Source organism: Notolepis coatsorum (assembly GCF_963971535.1).
Source record: "Notolepis coatsorum genome assembly, chromosome: 7".
Lineage (NCBI taxonomy): Eukaryota > Metazoa > Chordata > Actinopteri > Aulopiformes > Paralepididae > Notolepis > Notolepis coatsorum.
The window spans coordinates 114,387,093-114,400,846 of record NC_140171.1 but is presented as its reverse complement, the minus strand read 5'-3'; the positions used below and the strand labels follow the sequence as shown (position 1 = coordinate 114,400,846).

The following is a 13,754-nucleotide window of genomic DNA, read 5'->3' as shown; positions in this document are numbered from 1 at the left end:
TCCGTTGGCTTCCATAAGGATTCGCCACTGCTTTGGAAGTCGTAGATACAACATGTCATGCTGTGCCTTTGATTGTAAACTTGGAATTAACAACATGGACATGGTAAAATATTGTTTTAGGTGCTTTGTTTTACCTCAGAAATACATAGGCTTTCAGTTATTGACAACCCAAGAGAAAATTTAAACAACTCAGCAAAATACATTTGACAGTAAAAGTTCAGTTGTCTTAATTGTTCCTTTTAATTGTACAGACAAAAATATCAAAATACTTTACAGGGCATTAATCTGAATATTGTCAAATAATTTTTCGATTTCAATTCTCTCAAACAAATACATTGTACAATGACGACGTGCTTGTCCTTCTTAAAATTCAGTGCTCATTTAATTTAATTTACTTTTTCCTTCAGGGAACAATGCATTTAAAATCTATGCATAGTCATTACTTGGTATTTAGCAATTCTTTTTGAGAGACTTCACTGCATTTCATGCAATTCATATCCCAATAGGTAACTCGTTCTTCATCAAACATCATTCAGAGCCAGGTGCTTAATAAACAAAGTTGTAAATATATAAAACATAAAAAGATACAGTACAAGATTCATAACAAGGATTATCTTACCCAAAATTAATGTCGAAGCTTAAAAAAAATTAACGTGACTTCATACAAACATGTTTTGAATAATACAATTTGTACTCAAACAAAATGTTAAAAAGTACAAAAGAATAACAAACAGATTTACAATTGGGCCAAAAGCGCCCCAGTGCAACATGGGAAAGAAACCCCTTCATAAGTCCTATGCAGCACACCTTCAGACATATTCTCGCCTATTTTTCCTAAAGTGGTGCAACGACTCATAAAGACATACTTGGTAAATTGCAGACCTCCAACTAGGAGGTCCTGGCAACATGTAGGCTCATGGGTTATCAACATAATAAAACATTCTCCTTCACTCATTGCTACAGTATTTCGGAAAAAACAAAAAACAAAGAAATATTTAAAAAATAGTTTCTTGATGTTTCTTAATGACACCTACAGTAACTATGAACAGAACAAACTAGCATTCAGATATCACATGTATGGGAGATCACTTTCCAGGTTGCAAACACAAATGTTAAGACAGAATTCAGGAGAAAATATGAGAAAGTAAAAAAAAAAAAAAAAAAAAACACAGGTTAGAGTAAATGAGTTTCACACCATGTGTCAAAACAATGAAAGAGGGAACACACTCCTAAGTATGATTTCTTTCTGTAAATTATTACTGGCTTTCAGGTCAGAAAGTGCCCATGGAGGGCTAACAGTAACTTCTGTGCTCAGAATAGAAACCTATACTATTGGTTGAAAATAGGAATTACCTAGCTCAACAGAACAATGTAATTTTCACAATAAAGGTATATCTTATCTTAAAGGTGCATTATGCAGTTTTTGGAGGGGGATTTGTTTGCAGAGACTGTAAAATACATTTACTGTAATTTGTAGAATTATTCTATCTCATGTTATCATGAATGAAAACAAAAGAACTTTAGGCAATATGAACCAAATGTAAGCCTAGAGTATGTTTGTTAACAAAATTACGGGCCCTGCCTTTGTAAACCACAGCAGTGAAATAGTAACTTTTCAGGTAGCTTTCCAGCTTCAAACAGTGATCCGGGGATCCACTTTTCAGGACAGTTTGTTTTTTCAGTTATGAAAATATACCTTAGAAATTATTCACTTATCTTACTCACACAAAACTACATAGTGCACTTTTAAAACGTGGAAGGGGAAAGACCAACACTGTGGCAATGAGTTTCAACCATTGTCTTTAGGTGAAAAAAGAAAACATCCCGCTTAAGAGTGTGTTTCCCTTCTCTCTCTCTCTCTTTTTAATTTGATAAAAACAATCCCTTGCCTTGAAAGAGGACATTTAGGAGTGGCCTTTGCTAGTGAATGATCTAAGACACCTAACGTGGAAGTGCGCATTGGAGGAAGAAGCAAAAGTTCAAGAGTGTTTCCTCAACTTCAGCTTTAACACAACAGCACAACCGTACAGACCAACACTGACCATATTCCACACGGGGCCCATTTTGCTCTCACGCTCACCAAGCTGGGAACAGGGTGGAAAGGTTACAGACCCTCATCTGCACCACTGTTTATTTTTCTCATATTTCTATATTCACAGTTAATTATATTGTTTACATTGTTTATTTTTTCTCATATTTTTATATTAAGATCTAATTGTATTGCCTATATTTATTTATATTTCTACTATTACCCTGCCCATACCTGTACCTCCCTTCCCCCCTCCCCCATGCTGCTATGATGCCCGAATTTCCCCAAGGGGATCAATAAAGGAATATCTTATCTTATTTGAGCGTGACATAAGAGCAAAATGGCCACCGTGTGAATATGGTCAATGGCTGTGACACAATAATTACATCGGCATCCCTATGTCCCCATGTCCTAGCTACCTAACAGCTGACACCAGCTACATTGTGAATTTTACATTGTTATGACCTTACTGTAGTAATAACATTTGACCATTTTACCATGACCATAAAGCCAGTTGAATGTCTGTTTAGAACATCTCCCGTCACGTTACTTTATTATTACTTCCTGTGGGAGGTTCAGCAAAGTCATTTCTCAGTTCTCCACGGCACAAACAAACAAACAAAAAAACATTGCATCTTAAGACATTACAATACAAAATGATTCGACACTAATTATCACTACAGTTATTCACACGTTGAAACTTATTGAAATTATCCTTGTTACCTATCAAAAGTATAAATGAGTTTAGGAGGAGTGCTTTCCCCATTTACTAAGTACTCATTGTACCCCGTATAAAAAAATACCATTAAAGAAGAAGAGGAGAGGGGGGGGGCCTTTTGGGCTCTTGATTCTCTCTGTATATCTAGCATCATTAAGGCAGTAACTATCCAGTATTGCTAAAAGAACAACTAGTTTCTAGGCAACAAAAATAATATGTATGTACGACAAAAACTTAACAAAAGAAAATAAACTGAGGATAGAGTGCAAAATACTCAAATGAAAAGAATAGTCAGTCCCCTGTGGCCCGTTAAGTACCAGATGTCCTTTATAAGGTACTATTGCTGATGGCTAATTTAATTTGTTAACTACTAACATGCAAAGTGCACACTGGTTTAGGAAATACAATTAATTTCTCACTTACGGCATTAAGAATTTTACAGTTTCCAAATGTTTGGTTTTGTCTGCTTAATCTCGGTAGCAACTGGTAGGATATACAATTATTTAAATACTGGGGGCAATTAAATAAATCTTAGTAGGCTACTCAACTTTTCGAGTGTTGACGATGCCAGTCTTTAATGAGCAATAGCACCATTTCTGACACACGGGTCCTGTGTTATTCTTACCTTACTAAGGAGGTAATAACTTATTAAACATATTATTTTCCATTGTTGATATTTGGTACCCCTTTACTGCATATCCAGTGAAGGATAAATGAATCTGCACAAAATGGCTACCAGCTGTCTCAATAATGGAAAAATATGTCAAAAACAGTCTCAAAACGATACAGAACCCATGTAAGAAATGGAGGGATTATGATCATCCATTACAATAGGCGCTTTCGGACCAAACGGTTCTGGGGACTCCCTGAGAACTACATACCTTCAGGGCTTTTTTTCTGTTTGCATTCAGCCAATAAGAACGCTGATGTGATGTTGGCCGACCGTGTTTCTGCCTTCTCTCTGGAGAAGAACAGTGGCTGGGCATGAGAAAGCTTGGCTGTATTCTAGTCTGGCCAAATTGGGCGAACATTGGGAATAACGTTACTTCACCTATAAACACAACAACACTGTTTAACTTATACAATCTTGTTGTAACTAAGAGATTAGATGGAAAAAAGGAATAGTCTTCGTGCATAGATCACACTAGATTGATCAACTTACAACATAAGCATTTCCTGGTCGATAACAAGATGAGATGCTAAAATGGCCAATAGCGAACTTTAAATACTTAACCTACAAATATGAGACTGTTCCGACAGCACAATATTGATGTAACTGAGAGATCCGCAGGGAAGATATTTATAATGCATAGGTGTTTCAATGACGTAGGACGAGGATGACTCAGGCGCCAACATGTCTGCTCCCCAGCCCCCGCACAGCTGAGCGCACTTAGGTCTGAGACCATGAATTGACGTCTGGACCAATCGTACAATTACGTCACTCATGGTTCCCCTGGGCTGGGACTCTGGGAGAGTACCTAGCCTCAAGTAGGAGCTAAAGAAGTCCCTAAAAACAGCATTCTAAGAGCTACGATCATCCTCAGTTCCTATAGTGTCGCCAAGAGTTCAAACTCATAAGCTGGACTCACTCCAGAACCCTGGAACACGCCAGCCTCAGGGCGGAAGAACTCTGGCCTTTGCCTACGAAAAAGCAGCCCCATTGGTCTTGTTGACAAATTAGTGCAATTTAATGAGAGACCACTGTACCCATGCTCTCCAAAAGCTGCCTACACAAAGAAAGATGCTACAAGAAGAATCTCAGATGTACAGAATTTCACAACATGAAAAACATTTGCTAAACGTTTATGTCCATCCCTATTATACATTCATAAAAGAGGGTGTATGACAGAGAGATGACAGAGAAGAGAGTTCATGAGTGACAGACGAGAGGTCAAAGGTGAGACCTCTCATCTCTCGATAGGGCAGCTCAGTTTAAGACCACCTCCCGTTCTCCTCGTATCAGCTGCTCCGATTCAAACGAGAGACGTCAGCCACTCTTGTCTCCACCCTTCTCGCCCGCAGCCTGAAAACAAGGGAACACATTTATTTATAGAATAGAATAGAATAGAAATACTTGATTTATCCCGAGGGAAATTCAGCACTACAGATCGCTCACAGTAAACAGTAAACTTTATAATGCATCAATGTGCCTCACTGCATCACTGAGCACAGGGTGACAGTACTATCTTCCTGGACTTTTACTTTTAAACCGACATTGTAAAATGTTATACTTACTGTATATTTCTGTATATTTTACTGTATATTTTATATTATAATATAAATATATATATATATATACATATGTATATACATATTCTGATATGTATATACATTCTAAAATATACAGCCAAAAATATACAGAAATATACAGTAAAATGTACAGTAATAAGTGTAAAATAGTAAAGTGTCGATTTAAAAGTAAAAGTCCAGGAAGATTATGCCAGATTGTACTGTCACCATGTGCTCAGTGATGCGTTATAAAGTCTGATGGCTGTCGGAATGAAGGACTTCCTGTGCCGTTCACATTTATTTATTTATTTATTTATGTATTTTAAAATAATTTTTTGTTTTGCTTGATGCTTTTTTCCTATGAGAATTGCCAGCCCCACGATGAAGCAATACAAAACATGCATTATCCGGGAGCAGCAGTAAAAGAGGTTAAAGAAGTGGGCTTGTGACCAGAGGGTCGCCATTCCGATCTCCGGGCCTGCGTGTTGTGGGTGGAGAGTGAATGCTTCCTGCAAAGCCCACAGCTGAAAGGCCCTTTAGCAAAGCACTTAACACATTGGGTGCCAATCACGGCTTTTTACGTTTCTGGGCCCCAACCGTTGAGTGCTTTGATTCCCGCTATACACAGTTGCCCAGAGCGATCTGCATCATTTAGGCACGTCCCAACAATTTTGAACTGCATTCTGATCGACCATCACCAGGTGGCAGTATCGTCCCGTGTCTGAACTGCATGGGGCTCTGGTCTGGTAGCCAGATTCACTTTCAGTTTCTCCTCGCGAGTGGCCACTCCTTCTCCCGGGACAGAAATTCACAGTCCTCGCCTCTGGATTGCGTTGCATGAGCATATTTGACCATCGAAACAGAGTACAGGCAATAGTCCGCAATCCTTACCAGGACAAAATGGTAAAAACTCACCCCAGGTTTATGAAGTGCATTCTCTTGCAGGCCAAACAGTGGGCTTCCCTGGCCGCCCTGCAGGGGCGAGGCTGTCGCTGAGGGCAGCAGGCTGGGTGACTGGGCGATCAGGGGAGAGGTCGGGGTGGAGGTGAGTGCTCCCGACAGCGTGAGGCGCTGTAGCTCCCTCTGCCTCTGCTGCTGCAGCATCTGGTGCACAGCCACCTGCTGCTCCTGAGGGAGGGGGCAGACGGACACCTCAACACACCAATACACTCAAGAGTATTCATCTATTTATTTATCCATTTTCACACTACATTAAAAAAAGGATTACTCTTACTCAATGCTCGAAACTGGTTTGAATTATTACATAAAATCTTTCAAATGATTGCGCATTCCGTACGAGCTCTCGCCAGATGCACCAGGTCCCAGTAGCCCAGCAAAAAAACAACCACTTGAATACAAAAACATTTAATATTTCATATAATTTCATCTGCCGACAGCCGGGCTACCCCCCCCCCCCCCCCCCGTAAAACATATAGAAAATGTGCACGAGGCCACTTCATGAGGAACCACAGTGAGAGGTGATAGTAATAGACCTGTTCGCTATTTACAAACATACCGTGTTCGAGCCAATCAGCAATACCAACTGAGTCACGTGACTAAGTTGCCCCCCAACCTGCGTGAGCTGCTGCGCTAAAAAAGTACAACAGGGCTCTATGGAGAAACCATGACACTCCCCTGACTAAAAGTAGTTTCAAACGAAAACTGCTGGATGTCATTTAGCCAAATCAGTGTGAGTGTGAGTCTTTCACCTTTTACATTATCTAGCTTCGGCATGGATTGATTGTTTAGATCGCTATGCAAATATATTGTAGTCTACCCCGCTGTTATGACCAGGATTACGTTCCTTTTGCCCCCTTGATGCGCGCGCACACAGAGTCTGACGTGGACAGCGAACAGGTCTATAGCATTAGTCGTTTCATTACGGGGGTGAAGTTCTGTGACGTGAGGAGCTGCTGGAGCTGCTGCTGTTGCTGCTGGACGAGGAGCAGCCTCTGGTGCTCTGACAGCAGAGACGACCTGCGGGACAGACAGTGAGGAGACAGACAGTGAGGAGACAGACAGTAAAGAGACAGACAGTGAGGAGACAGACAGTGAGGAGACAGACAGTGAGGAGACAGACAGTGAGGAGACAGACAGTGAGGAGACAGACAGTGAGGAGACAGACAGTAAAGAGACAGACAGTGAGGAGACAGACAGTGAGGAGACAGACAGTGAAGAGACAGACAGTAGAGACAGACAGTGAAGAGACAGACAGTAAAGAGACAGACAGTGAAGAGACAGAGTTAAGAGACAGACAGTAAAGAGACAGACAGTAAAGAGACAGACAGTGAAGAGACAGACAGTAAAGAGACAGACAGTGAGGAGACAGACAGTGAAGAGACAGACAGTGAAGAGACAGACAGTTAAGAGACAGACAGTAAAGAGACAGACAGTAAAGAGACAGACAGTAAAGAGACAGACAGTAAGGGGACGGTTGAATGCTAATCACGTCACACGTTAATGCGTGTTTCACACTGTGGGTTCTGTTTCAGAGGAATCAACACCGACCTCGTTAGCATTTTCCAGCAATGCTATTGCAAGTCTGTGGTTTATGATACTGTAAACTATGGATTAGTCGGTTGCAGTTAACCAGCACCTGCTAACGGGCCGGACCCTTTAGCTCAGCTGGTTAGTGCGGCTGCCTGTGGATCCTATGGTCACAGGGTCAAATCTCTCGGTTACATTGGTGACAGCGGTGGGATCTCACTGCCCTGTGAATCAGGTTCACGTAGCAATGGGGGTGGGATCTCAGTGCCCCCTGGGAAAGTGCATATGTGGATGAAAGAAAGTGCAAGGGCGCACTTCTTGGGGGGAGGACGTATGTAAACTATGGATTAGTCGGTCGCAGTCAACCAGCACCTGCCAACTGATTTTCAGGACTTGTGACTCGACTTGGACTTGAGCACTGATGACGCAGACTTGGACTCGAGCATTGACTTGTTAATTTATAAATAGTTATTATTATTCTCTTTTTGTAATACGAGATAGCATATCTCAAGGGGTTTATCCTTCTAATAAAAATTTCAAAATAATAGGCCCTAATCATTTGGCATAGGATATTGATGGCTATATTAACACTTTCGCGGCCAACCACGTATATATATGTTATTGGGCGCCAACGGTTAATGGCCAAAAGCGTATATATATATATATTATATATATATATTAATATCCTATTCAATGCCAGGGACCTGTATGTTGCCGTTAAAAGGCATACTGGGACTCCGAAGGTGCAGTACCGGCCAGATCCTGCTAGTAGGCAGTATCGAGAGTGCAGTAAACCCTGTTCCAGACCGGGTGCTACGTTTAAACCGCTCCGGGCGCTCTTTTCTAGTAATGGGAAACCTAGGGCTTCACTCGATCACATTGAATAGTTTTCGGGACTCCCGATCCATATGTTGTGGTGGGTTATGTTGTGGACCAGATGGGCATAGGATGGACCAGATGGCGATTAAATAATTGGAATATTCTTTTTGGAATACCACCGACCACAGGTAAGGACAATCTGACGTCAATTTCAGCTTGATCGTGCATGGTTTTCATACCCATCCCCCTGATCGGCGTGTGTTGTGGTAATAACGAATGCCGTTATTGGCAATCAATTAATCAGAAATACCCCCCCCCCCCTTTCATGCATTCATGATGAAACATAATACCTATCATATGCATTTGATTTTAAAATAGTAGCGTGTCCGGGGACGAAACGCCAATGGTTTTAGTAGAATTCACGTTGCGCCCTATAGCCAGCCTCCCAGGAATTAGCCCAGATCATTCCGAAATTATACTTATATTCACCACGGGATAACGCGTGAACGTATTCATGATTTTCTTTTTGCATCTTGAACGGAAGATAGTTACTGTCAAATGACCATGGTATTGTAGCCATAGCTATAATATAAAATATAGATTTAGCTCTACAAACAACGTGACGCACAGTGAAACTATGTAATGAAAACCTGGCCGTGCTAGAACATGATGGGGAAATCGAATGGCCCTGAATGGGTTAATACCGTAACATTATTTAATTTCATGCAAGGGCAGACACGTGTGTTCCACCTACACATGGATTCATGTAGATACCCTCATGTTCAGTACTTAAGATGCCTAAAGAGACGCCTTGAATCGTGCGCTTTGCTTACACAGATTTTACATAAAATTCCAGCAAGAACACTGGTAGATGTTCGATATGTAAACAAACTATTGAAGAGAAGACCGGGACAACCTCAAACTTCAACAGACATCTGTGGAGTGGACTCAACCTTGATGACTTGGACGTGGACTTGGACTAGGGTAATGGGGACTCGACTCAGGCTCTTCTTTGGTGACTCGGACTTGGAACACTGGGGACTCGAGACTCGACATAGACTCAAGAGTTAGTGACTCGACTACAACACTGCCCCATCGATTGGCATTTGCATTACTAATAAATGCTAACCGGAGGTCGAAGATAATGCCAATTTCTCTGAGACAAAAACCAGTGTGAAAACCTTTTGAATGTCCTAGGAAAAGGTTTCATGAGTGATCAATAGGAAAGACTTCTACAAATCCTGAACTCCCTTTAAACAAATTCACCTGCACCTTCCAAACACAACGACACTCAGACAAAAACAACCATTGACTGATCATGGGTTTAAATAAACCCAGTAAGCTGGCATAAATAACACCAACACACCCAGGCAAACTAACAATCAGCCGTCAGCGACTGTCCATATAAACAACAGCTGGTCACAGATATAAGGCTTTGATTGCATAGAGACAATCATATCAAAGGGGAAGTATGAAGCTTCAGACTACAGTCACTGGTAAGTCTGTGTTTTATGGGTCGTGTACGTACGGGCTCACGCTCTTCGGGAGCTGAAGACCCTGTGCCAGGGCCTGGGGGTTTAGAGGTGGAGGCTGGGGGCGGAGAGCAGGAAGGGTGGGCTGGGGGGCGTTCTGTGCAGGTGACTGGATCACCCCGTTCACGCCCAGCTGGGGGCTTCCGGCGGCCCCCAGGCTGTCACTCAAACCACGACCCAGTCCGTTCAGCAGGGGTTGGCCGAAAGAGGCGGGACTCTGTTGAGGGGGCGGGGTGCTCTGGAAGGAGAGGGAGGAACTGCTGCGCGAGGGACTAGCGGAGAGTAACTCCTGGAGGAGACACGGGACAAGCCACATAGACGTGTTTGGTTTGGGTATGTATGCATACCACCCCCCCCCCCCCCCCCCCCCCCCCAAGAGGCCAAACGATACAATATTATCACTATATTAGAGTCACAATATTGTATTGCGATATATTACGTTTCTTTCAACTGCAAATGATGTTCCCAATGGAAAACTGTCAATATCTGCAATAAAAAAAGATATATACAATGTCTGATACCGTTTTCAGTCTGTTAATCTGTTAACCTCACTCCAATAATTTGTACTGCAGCAAAATAAAAAAGGAAATATAATTTAATTTTTTATATATCGATACTTGTCAGTATATCAATATTATACCGGGACACAAAATATTGCAATATATTATAAACAGTAGGCTGATGTAATGGTATGATACAATGTTGGGGTTCAGTTGGATCCCCAGGTTCTCACCTCAGAGGAGGTAATGAAGGAGGTGTCATTCAGGAAGCAGGTTTTGTGAGTGCTTAGAGCGTCTGAGGAGAAAGAAGGCACAAACAAAGGGATTCAGAATAAAAGACTACAGTAATGTAGTTAAAACGTTTACTATTCTTCTTACTAGACTACATTATAGTATTACAACAATCAAGTAGGTGTGCTTGGTGTGTGAGTGCATGTTGCCAGTTCAAGCAATATGAGCAAACTCACAGGTACAGTATGAATAATGCATGCAGTACATATAGGCAAACATCTGAAAAGCTAGCTCATTCCAGTAACAAAGATATTAGAAAATAAATAAAACAATGGTCCTGACTTTCACTCAAAAACAGACAGACGTCCAAGTCCAGGGTATCTGCAGGTTTCAACAAGTTACATTTAAGACTTTTTAAGACCTTTTTAATACCACTTAGAGCAAAATTAAATACCAATTTCACAAGCATAGTAGCAAGAAAACAACAACACACTGAACGGCTGCAATTTAATTAATAATTTAAATGATTGCGCGTTCAATACAAGCTCTCGCCAGGCGCACCAAGCTCCCGGTAGCCCCGCAAAAAACAACCACTTGAATACAAAAACATTTCATAATATTTAATATAATTTCATCTCCCGACAGCCGGACTTTTTAATACCTTTTAAGGCCTTAAATTGAGATTTTAAGACTTTTTTATACCCGCAGATACCCTGAAGTCAGACTTATCCCTTTTCTAGACAGGGGAGATGGAGATTTAGGACCTGACCGTGAGCAGAGGACAGGAAGTTGATTTGGGCGGACATGTGCATGGACCCCTGGGCGGAGTGAGCTTGCGGAGGGAAAGGCACGGCCAGCTCCACGTTCAGCAGCTGCAGTCGCTCCTTCTTGGCCGTAAGGCTGAGGATCTGGTCCTGGAGGCGCTGGTTCTCCTGCTGCAGCGAGTGGAGAGACTGGAGCATCTCTACGACTACAGACAGGGAGGGGAACATGGCAAGAGTTAACCAATCAGAGTGTATGACTTTAACCCTTTCACTACCACACTACAGAGGGTTAACCCTTTCACTAACACACTACAGAAGGTTAGCCCTTTCACTACCACACTACAGAAGGTTACCCTTTCACTACCACACTACAGAAGGTTACCCTTTCACTACCACACTACAGAAGGTTAGCCCTTTCACTACCACACTACTGATTGATTGATTGATTGATTGAAAAGTTTATTAACAGATTGCAGAATGGGTACAGTACAGTACAGCTCAGTACATACAATTGTTAAGGGGATGCAGACCAGAGAAAGACTTTTGTCTTGTTTACATCAGGGTCCCCCATTTTCAATTCATCATTCATCATTCAATTCCTACAAAGGGTTAACCTTTCACTACCACACTACAGACGGTTTGAAGGTTCCCAGGCTAAATACATCTGATAGAATGGTAAGTTTCCATCATCAGGAACTCCTATGAGGGACTGACATGCAAGGTGGTCCACGGAGGGCAGCTCACAGAGGCATTCCAAATGAGGACCGGGGTCAGACAAGGTTGTCTGCTCTCGCCCTTCCTCTTCCTGCTGGCCATTGACTGGATAATGAAGACCTCCACAGCACAGAGAAGGTACGGGATTCAGTGGACACCTTGGACGCAACTGGATGACTTGGACTATGCTGACGATTTGGCACTACTGTTGCACACCCAACAACAGATGCAGGAGAAGACCAACAACGTGGCATCCACTTCCGCGCAAGTGGGACTCAACATCCACAAAGGCAAGACTAAGATCCTCAAGACCAATGCAGCTAACACCAACGCAATCATGCTGGATGGCGAGGCTTTGGAAGAAGTTGAAGCCTTTACCTACCTTGGCAGTGTTATTGACAAGCAGGGCGGCACAGATTCTGACGTTAGAGCACGAATAAGGAAAGCACGTACAGCATTCGTGCAATTACGGAACATCTGGAGCTCAAAAGAACTGACTTCCAACACCAAAGTCAGATTCTTTAACACCAACGTCAAGGCAGTCCTACTATACGGAGCAGAGACGTGGAGAACTACAGCTGCAACCATCAGGAAAGTGCAGGTCTTCATTAACAGCTGCCTGCGGAAGATCATTCACATCCGATGGCCAGACACCATCATCAGCAACTGCGAACTCTGGCAGAGAACAAACCAGCTGCCCGCAGAAGAATAAATTAAGAAACGTAGATGACGCTGGATAGGCCACACCCTGCGAAAGCCCGCAAGTACCATCACCAGACAAGCCCTAACATGGAACCCGCAGGGCAAGCGGAAAAGGGGCCGCCCGAGAAACACCTGGCGCAGAGACCTGGAGGCAGACACCAAGACCATGTAGATGACCTGGAACCAACTGGAGAGAACAGCTCAAGACAGACAGAGATGCTTGGAGATCACTAGTTGACGGCCTATGCCCCAGAAGGGGTAGCAGGCGTAAACAAAAAAACAAAACAGAATGGTAAGTTATGTCACCAGACATTGGGGTGCATCCCGTGTCACTGCCCAATCTTCTCACACTGTCCTATTTGCCTGACCCTAACAGATTCCTAGCGCAACATTAGGCTTGGGATGTAGCTGTACTTCCAGATAATATCCTGTGTACTGGATATGTGATATATATTTCTTTGAATACCCACGCCTGGGCCGGACACTTCAGAATGAAGAAAAATCTCTTATGCTACATCTTCGTAACATTTACAGTCAGTATTGTAACAACTGCCTCTTTGCACTGCTGTGGTCAGGACAGTACAGAGAGACTCCAAAGGAGCTTCTATTCCCATCAGGATGCTTAATGACTCTATGCAACACTAACCCATCCATCTACATTCATTGCACACACATCCACATGCACACAGTCACTTTAAAAATTGCACACACATCCACATGCACACACTCACTTTAAACATTGCACACACATCCACATGCACACACTCACTTTAAACATTGCACACACATCCACATGCACACACTCACTTTAAACATACACTCACCTTCAACATTCACTTTAGACACTTTAAAGGCCCACTTGCATGTTGTATTTTTGTTCAATAAACAATGTGACTAGGCCAACGGTGACTTTCATGAAGAGGGGGGGGGGGGGGGATTATCGAAATTGACCCAGTTTTAGCGTTTTTATCAAACATTTTGTCCGCCCAACCACAACCACCACGCACGTGGATATTTTAATCCATGGTT

General features: G+C 42.5%; 1 protein-coding gene across 1 annotated transcript in view; it reads right to left on the bottom strand.

Moving 5' to 3' along the window:
* Window positions 1–231: 231 nt before the first annotated feature.
* LOC311232114 (protein AF-17-like) overlaps window positions 232–13,754 on the bottom strand; it is a gene marked incomplete at its 5' end in the record, with an annotated part of 63,430 nt that continues 49,907 nt past the window's right edge. Inside the window, 6 exons of the mRNA XM_084318801.1 lie at window positions 232–4,770; window positions 5,892–6,104; window positions 6,860–6,953; window positions 9,811–10,103; window positions 10,548–10,609; window positions 11,315–11,515. Coding sequence (XP_084174927.1) covers window positions 4,735–4,770; window positions 5,892–6,104; window positions 6,860–6,953; window positions 9,811–10,103; window positions 10,548–10,609; window positions 11,315–11,515 — 899 coding nt within the window. The 3' untranslated portion in view covers window positions 232–4,734. The remainder of the gene's footprint in view (window positions 4,771–5,891; window positions 6,105–6,859; window positions 6,954–9,810; window positions 10,104–10,547; window positions 10,610–11,314; window positions 11,516–13,754) is intronic.